The sequence below is a fragment of the Morus notabilis genome, unplaced genomic scaffold (genome assembly GCF_000414095.1).
Source record: "Morus notabilis unplaced genomic scaffold, ASM41409v2 Scaffold181, whole genome shotgun sequence".
Taxonomy (NCBI): domain Eukaryota; kingdom Viridiplantae; phylum Streptophyta; class Magnoliopsida; order Rosales; family Moraceae; genus Morus; species Morus notabilis.
In genome coordinates, this window is record NW_010363865.1 from 38,631 (window position 1) to 47,110 (window position 8,480).

The following is an 8,480-nucleotide window of genomic DNA, read 5'->3' on the forward strand; positions in this document are numbered from 1 at the left end:
GAGAGTTCAATTCCAAGTTTATAGTGGAGTAACTATTATAATTAATAGAATTAATTAATTAATTAAAGTGTTTAATTAATTATTAATTTTATTGGAGCTCGGGATTATAGGTCCATATGTCCCCGCGTCGTCCTTGTAATTCTACCAGACACAAAGGGCAAAATGGGAATTTTGGAATTACGGAATTCTAAAATTAAATACTCGAAAAATAATTAATTGAGAATTAATTATTATTTGAATAATGTGATTATTTAAATTTGAATTTGAACATATCTAGATTTTTCCATTTAAACTTATTTGATAAGTTGTTCAATTTAGAATTCAAATTAATTTAAGTTTGACTTAAATTCGAATTTGAATTTGAATTAAAATTGGACTACTGGATAAAGGATAAAATCTCTTCCTTCCCTATCTGATATAGGCGCCACACACAGGGATAAAACCCTAGAGTGTGGCCGGCCACCTTATGGATAAGGGGAAGGGATTTTTGTTCCAAATTCAAAATTGGAGATAAGGATTTGATTCTATTTTGAAGTTTGACTTCTACTCTTTAAATATGAGAAAGATAGAAAATTGTGGATACAATTTTTGACACATTATTCAGCCCTAATTGTTGTGGCCGAAATTTCTCATAGAGGAAAAAGAGAGCAAAATATTTTTCTCCAAAAATTCCGCATCGTGCATGCGTTGGTATTTGTGGAAATTCGAGTGTTTAAGAAACCTGTTTTGTCTCACGTGTGCCCACACACATGTCTACGTGGAATCAAGAAATTGACGTGGAAGACTTTGGTATTCTAAACACAAAGCTTGGAGCAAGGACTGTTCGTGGTCAAAGAAATTCAAGTTATCATCCGAGTCGGCTTCCAGGTATTTTTTCGGTTGATCCTTGAATCATGTAAATTAATGTGATTAATTTATTCGTGCATAAATTAATATAATCTATAGAGTATGTCAAAAGTTTTATGAAAATTTTTGTTATACACGATCCGCTGTTTCCTACCACGCTTCTGCCGCCGAATTCTATTCGGCAACCAACAGTATGACACAAGCAACCATGCTGTTAGGGCTGTCCTAGGTCAAAGAAGGGAGGGGAAGCCTTTTGTTGTGTACTACGCTAGTCAAACTCTTAACAGCACTCAAATGAATTATTCAACCACTGAGAAAGAGTTACTTGCTGTAGTGTTCGCATTAGACAAGTTTCGTGTGTACTTGATCGGTTCACCCATTACCGTCTTCATAGATCATTCTGCCCTTAAGTATCTCCTTTCCAAAAAGGATGCTAAGGCGCGATTAATTCAGTGGATCCTTCTGTTACAGGAATTTGAGTTAACCATTAAGGACAAGAAAGTCGTGGCAGATCATTTGTCCCGATTGGACTTTAAGGACTCTACTGATGCCCCTGCCATCTGAGATGACTTCCCCAATGAACATCTCTTCGCAGTCACTAAGCTGCCTTGGTATGCTCACATCGTCAATTACTTGGTGACCAGCGAACTTCCTTCTGATTGGAGTGCACAAGATAAGCGCAAGTTTCTGGTCGAGGTGCGTAATTTCTTTTGGGATGATCCGTACATGTTCAAGTACTGCCCTGACCAAATCATGAGGCGTTGCATTCCTGATGATGAGATTCTTAGTGTTTTGAACTTTTGTCATAACGATGCCCGTGGTGGTCACTTCTCTGTGAAGAAGACTGCCGCAAAAATCTTACAATGTGGTCTTTATTGGCCCACTTTGTTCAAGGATACTAATGAGTTTTATCGTTCATGTGTGAGGTGTTAAAAGTTAGGTGCCTTATCCCGACACCATATGATACCCTTGAACCCAATTCTTGTGATAGAGATATTCGATTGTTGAGGGATAGATTTTATGGGACCTTTTCCACCTTTCTTCTGGTTATCTCTACATTCTCCTTGCTGTGGATTACGTTTCCAAATGGGTAAAAGCCGTGCCATGTCGAACCAATGATAATGCGACAGTTGTGAAGTTCTTGAAAAAGAATGTGTTATCTAGGTTTGGTACTCCGCATACTATTATCAGTTATCAAGGCACTCATTTCTGCAACTGATCTTTTGAAGCTCTCATGCGCAAATATGGTGTAATTCATAAGGTTGTGACTGCCTATCATCCACAAACCAATGGTCAAGCTGAGTTAGCGAATAGGGAGATTAAACAGATTCTGGAAAAGACGGTAAATCCCGACCGTAAGGATTGGTCTTCACGTCTTAATGACGCTCTTTGGGCATACCGTACTGCTTACAAGTCCCCTCTCGGGATGTCTCCCTACAGGCTTGTCTTTGGGAAAGCCTGTCATTTACCTGTAGAGCTCGAACATAAGGCTTATTGGGCTATCAAAGTCCTTAACTTCGATTTTATTTCAGCAGGTATTAATCGCAAGCTGTAACTATCAGAAATTGAGGAGCTGAGAAATGATGCTTACAACAATTCCAGGATCTACAAGGCAAAGATGAAAACGGCACATGATAAACAGATCCTGAGAAAGAACTTTGAGCCGAATCAGAAGGTGCATCTCTATGACTCTCGTCTGCATCTCCACCCTGGTAAGTTGAGGTCGCGGTGGACTAGTCCATTTGTGGTGAAACAAGTTTTTCCCAACGGTGCTGTCGAGGTTGAGGACCCGAGTGATGGGAGAGTATTCCGAGTCAATGGTCAAAGACTGAAGCACTACATTAAGCGTGTGAGCCAGGCTGAAGAGATTATTCTTGAGGCTCCAGTTTACCAAACTTGAGAAGTTTTCTTCCAACACTTTCGTATCATATTTTTGTCTCTTTGTTTCGTTTAGTGTGTTTTGTGTGCTTTTATTTTCAGTTTGTTTTTGTGTGATTTTATATTTATTTGTGTGTTTTGGAGAATCAGTTCAGGAGGCTCGGCTTTGTTTCAATGTTCATCATCCAGGTATTCTCCTTCCCTGTCATTTTCATATTGCATATATTTTTAGACATTGAGGACACTGTCTGATCTTGGGTTGGGGGTGGTGAGCATATTCATGCGTGAGATTAATTTTTATCTTGTTGTTATTTTGGGTCAAAATATTTGTGAGATTATCTGGGTATGATTTCAAAATGTTCGGTTTGAGTTAGTTTTTGCTATCTTAATTACCAAGAAATGATTTCCAGAGTTATTTTTTAGCACATGCCAAATCTTGTGGTAAGATGGTTGTTAACACATCTAATTGAGAAAAATTCCCGAGTTTAAGGTTTTTATTTTTGGTGAGTTGAGAGAGTTAAAAAAAATAGTTTTTTAAACTTTTATTGATCTTTTGAGTTGGTTGAATCATTATTGGAGCACCATTGCTTAACTTGTGACATTTGCTTGAGGGATGATTTCTGATTATGAATAATTTTTAGAATAAAAAACAGTATATGGCTTGGGTCTACATACCATACCTAGAGTTGTATTTATTAGATCTGGGTCGGGCCGTTACCTTGTAAAATTTTGGGTATCAACAAATCCTTTAAAATATTATTCTGACGAATAATATTATATATAATAACTTTTCTTTAATTTCTTATCTCATGCGTGTTTCTATTTAACGTTTCTATTTAACTTTTCCTCGCTTCATTCTAATTGTAGTTCTCTACTTTTTTTAACCTACATTATATTATTTTTACTTAGTTTTCTTTTTACGAACCCTTTAAATCTTGTATTTTTAAATATGTATCATGAATATACTGTTTTTTATTCTAATCTGTCCATATTAAAATAAAAAATATAATATTTATTTAAATTTTTTATGCATAAAATCACCACACCATATGATAAAATAAATTACAATTCAAGTGTTAATTTATTATTTTTTTGCTAATGCCGTTAATTTATTATTTGTCATTACTTTATTCATATCTATTCTTGATGAAATATTTTATTTTTAAAATAAACATAATTAGAAGATGAAAATTGATAAATATTTAATCTTTTTATTTTGCTAAAAAAAATATTTATCATATCCTAAAAATACATATTACTCGACTTCCATAAAGAACTCCCTTCGCACGTGAATTAAACTAGCGCTATAAGGATAAGGAGAATTTGACTATTAGTTCTTGATGATAATTCTCTCATCCATAGTCAATAATTTAGTTTATTAATTTAATTTTTTAATTTGAATTGAGTTATGATTTAATATAAGAATTTTTAACTATAAAAAAATTAAAATTAATTTTTTATAAAATTTTTTAATTATATTAAAATTAAAAATAAAAAGTCTAAAAGTAATCATGTATTAGCGGCAGCGAACACATGATAAGGCCTCGTTCACTTCGCTGATTCGAGTTTAGAATTCGAGTTTTTCTACAGTAAAAAGCTCTCACAAATAATCACATCTAACTTTTTTGTTACAGTAAAAAGCTCTCACATAAAATCACATCTCAACTCGAATTCTAAATTCGAATCAGCGAAGTGAACGGGGCCTAAATGTCGGCTCAACCAATCTCCGCCAGATAAACCAATTCCAAATTAGAACAGGATACAGTAACGCAGCTGATCTCACCTCTTTAGACCCGACCCGAATGTTTTGCCCCTTTTCGTCATCACCACCACCGTCTCCAACACATTACATACGCAGATTCCTCTTTGCGTAAAATCAATTTTTCCATTATTTTTTTGAACAGACAAAGGGGAAAGAGAGAGACAATTCTAGAGAGAGAAAGCGAAAGTTCGCGAGAGAGAGAGAGATGAAGATCACGGCTTTGCTCGTCCTGAAGTGCCAACCGGAAGGATCCAACCCGATCATTCTGGTGAACGCCTCCGATGTGAGCCACTTCGGGTATTTCCAGAGGTCCAGCGTCAAGGAATTCATCGTCTTCGTCGGCCGTACTGTCGCCAAACGCACACCTCCCAGCCAGCGTCAATCTGTCCAACACGAAGGTGATAGTTCCTCTTTTATGGATCACTGCGTTTTTCAATTCGTAAATATTTATTTATTTATTTATTTATTTTGCTTTTTGAGAATTGATTCCTTTGGTTTGATGCTTGGTGTCATTTAATTGATCAGCTTCTCAATTGCGTTGCGTAGGTAGGTTTTGAAATTTCAATGGAGCTATGGTTTTTTCTTATAGGAATAAATTCTCTGATTTGATTCTTTTGGTTATTTGATTGATCAGCTTGAATTTCGTTCGCAGTAGCGTAAATTTCTAAAATTTCAAGCGAATTATGATTATTCGATCAATTTTGGAAGGGTTTCAACTTATTTTGCGCTTGTTTGTCAATTATCTTTTGTTTTGGGAGTTCCAATTTCGCGGAATTTTGGAGGTTATTTTATTACATAGCAATTGATTTTGGATTTGGATCTTTGGGATTTTGTCAACCTTATCTGTTCGAGCCTATTTAGCAGAACGTTTTCATCGCGAGCTGGATCTTTTTGGAAATTAGCAATTTTCATCTCTTTTGTTGTTTGTATTTTTTACCCCTAATTTTTTGAAAAGGTACTTTCAAAATCTAATTTCGTTGTTTGTTTGTTTGTTTGTTTCTTTACAGAATATAAGGTGCATGCTTACAACAGAAATGGGCTTTGTGCGTTGGGCTTTATGGACGATCATTACCCTGTTCGCAGCGCATTTTCTCTGCTTAACCAGGTAATTCAGCGATATTTCACGGATTTCCTTTAATGCCAATGCAAACAACTATTCATTTGCTTGTCAAAACATGCAATGTTTAGGAGTTTGAGTTCCTTATGTTCAGATGAGGGAGTTCTTAATCTGATCACGTGCTGTGATTTAGAATTGCCCTTTTGGTTATGTCAAATAAATTTATGAATGTTTTAATCCTAAGTTTTCAAAGGGTGCTAACTTGAATATCTAGAAGAGCTTACTTTTATGAGTGAATATTAGACCTAGCTAAAAGGACGAAGCTTCATGTTTGAACATAATGAGAGTTCGAGGTATTGCATGAATTAGGGTGTGTTTTTGACAGATACTTGATTGTACGTTTTTTTTGTTTGTTTAAATGTGATTCTGCTAAACGAAAATTGTTTGCAGGTGCTTGATGAGTATCAGAAAAATTTTGGTGATTCATGGAGGTCTGTACAAGCAGATGGCAGTCAACCATGGCCTTACTTGAATGATGCTCTAGCAAGATTTCAGGTGCGTCTTTTATGTTATTCTAATCTTTACCTGGAGCTAGAAGTCCACATTGTCATTAACTTCATTTTACATTTAACATCTTCAGATATTTTAGATAATAGTTCTCTCTCTCTGTCTCTCTCTTTCTCTCTCTCGACATTTAACATGACTAATACCATATTTCTTTCATCTCTCATTTAAATTTTTCAGGACCCTGCTGAGGCTGATAAGTTGATGAAAATACAGAGGGAGTTGGATGAAACAAAAATTATCCTTGTGAGTACAATTGCAGTTCTTTAGAGGTTTTACAAATACGGAATCAGTTTATGTTCAACTATATTACTAAGCTCTATACCCTTTTTATGTTGGTTTTTGTAAAACCATGCGCTTCTTGAGCATTCTATATTTTTGGCGGTCCAATTTCCAATTTGAAACATATTCAGTTTCTGGAAAGATTTTCCATATCTCGTCAACTAACATTTTGCTATGTATTATAATCATTGATTGGGAAAGGATCTAATTGGTTCTTAAGTTGTTTTATTCTTTGTCATTTTCTCATCCGTTGTAATTTTTCTTTGTTTTTGTTTTCCTTGGGGTACCTTGTCCTTTTTTTATAAAAAAAAAATATTCATTTCATATCAATATAAAGTTCTTTTTCTTATTAAAAAACAAAAAGAGAAAAGACATTTATCCCTTGGCTCATACGTGTTTCTTTCTTTGTTACAGCATAAGACTATTGACAGCGTGCTTGCACGAGGTGAGAAATTGGACAGCTTGGTTGAGAAGAGTTCAGATCTTAGTGCAGCATCACAGGTATCTAGCTTATGTACTTATTCTGCACATATTTGACGCCACACGGTTATGAGCACTTACTTGCATAGTAGGTTTGAAATATTAATCCCAGACATTTTTAGTAAAATCTTGATGTCATACAGACTAGAAAACTTCTTTGTATTACTTTGTCGTATCAGGATTAGAAGCCTATGTTTTGTAAATCAATTATGAGATGGAAAGCGGTTCTGGTGGCTGAAAATATTTGGAATTTAAGTACCGTGTTTGTTGGAGGTTCTTGAAAGTAGAAAGTAGTAAGAATAGTTGGATCTCGTCAAGTTGTCCCCATCTCTGCCATAAGACGCGGTTTTGAGCTTTCAACTGTCGTGTATAGATGAGATAATTCAGTTATATAAGCTTTCTGTGGCTGATTGAGATCTAGTACTTCCATTTTAAATGGCTCATGCACATTATATTAGTTGATTGAGATCTAGTACACTTCCATTTACAAGTTGTCACAATTCACATCCTTAACAAAAATATTTGTCTATCTCAAGCATTAATTTTGAATACTAAGCAGACAACGGTATCACTTCCTAGTGGGTTTTTTAAGTAATTGGGTTGGAAGGATTATGGTATAAGTTAGTTACTGCTGCCACTAAATATCGTATCAGTCTATCACTTATGTTGGTGTCTGAAATTTTAATAAAAACTATAGACCTTAACGTTTCTGCCAATACAAGAATCTGATGGCGGTTGTTTTTGAATCAGATGTTCTACAAGCAGGCAAAAAAGACCAATCAGTGTTGTTCCATATTATGAGCTTCAGACGATAGCAGCAAACGAGCAATGGCTTTCCTTGTACGTTGTCTGAGTTGATGGATGACAAAAATGATGATTGTGATATGTTAATACCATTTATCATTTGTTTGCTTTGAAACAACTCTGTAATTTTCCTCGTTCTCGTGGATCGATGATCGTATTGACCAAATATCCGTTATTATTATAATGTTAATCTGCATATGGTTGACAGGCTTAGTTTTCATTTCTGTTGTGTGTAGTATGTAATCTGCATAATATAATATAGATTCTCTTATTCTTTTGAAGCTACTCCATTTAATTTATATAGGCTATATCATTCTCTTTTAACTTTGTTTCTCTTCCCACAATCTCTCACGAAAACATTATAACAAAATCAATTATTTGAGTGAGTATATGAAACAAACGGGTCCTAAACGTTTTTAATTTCAATCACCGATTTGCAATAATGCGCTTGAGTCCTTATTTTAAAGTCGACTAGTAAAAGCATTGATGTTCGAGATGAGAAATGCAACATTTTGATAAAATTGCTTACTTTTTCATCATTTGTTAATAAATAGAATCCAAAGCAGAATTCGAAGTGTAATGAACCAATCATTTTGCGAACACATGGACGAAAATGCTCAAACCAATCAAAAAATACTATCATTATTATTGGGTTAATTTCAATAATAGCATTCTTGAATAAAATATTATTATTTTTAGCACTACTTTTGTGTACATTCACAGTCAGCATCGCCGTGTCTGCAGTGTGAGGGTAAAATGACTTCTGTACCACTTAGGTCAAAATTATCATTTAAAAACACCTCAAAG

At 34.8% G+C, this 8,480-nt stretch overlaps 1 protein-coding gene across 1 annotated transcript; it reads left to right on the top strand.

The window, feature by feature from the left end:
* The first annotated feature begins 4,604 nt into the window (after nucleotides 1-4,604).
* LOC21399900 (VAMP-like protein YKT61) lies at nucleotides 4,605-7,857 on the top strand. Its single transcript, XM_024170085.1, has 6 exons — nucleotides 4,605-4,884; nucleotides 5,494-5,591; nucleotides 5,994-6,098; nucleotides 6,288-6,353; nucleotides 6,804-6,890; nucleotides 7,620-7,857. Exons 1-6 carry the CDS (start codon nucleotides 4,692-4,694, stop codon nucleotides 7,668-7,670), a joined length of 600 nt encoding a protein of 199 aa, XP_024025853.1. The 5' UTR covers nucleotides 4,605-4,691; the 3' UTR covers nucleotides 7,671-7,857.
* Nucleotides 7,858-8,480: the final 623 nt, after the last annotated feature.

Bases quoted from the DNA above. Each gene is read 5' to 3' on its own strand.
- LOC21399900 (XM_024170085.1), top strand. From the start codon at position 4,692: ATGAAGATCACGGCTTTGCTCGTCCTGAAGTGCCAACCGGAAGGATCC. The intron at 6,099-6,287 runs GTGCGTCTTTTA...TAAATTTTTCAG, and splicing joins ATGCTCTAGCAAGATTTCAG to GACCCTGCTGAGGCTGATAA. The intron at 6,891-7,619 runs GTATCTAGCTTA...TTTTTGAATCAG, and splicing joins ATCTTAGTGCAGCATCACAG to ATGTTCTACAAGCAGGCAAA.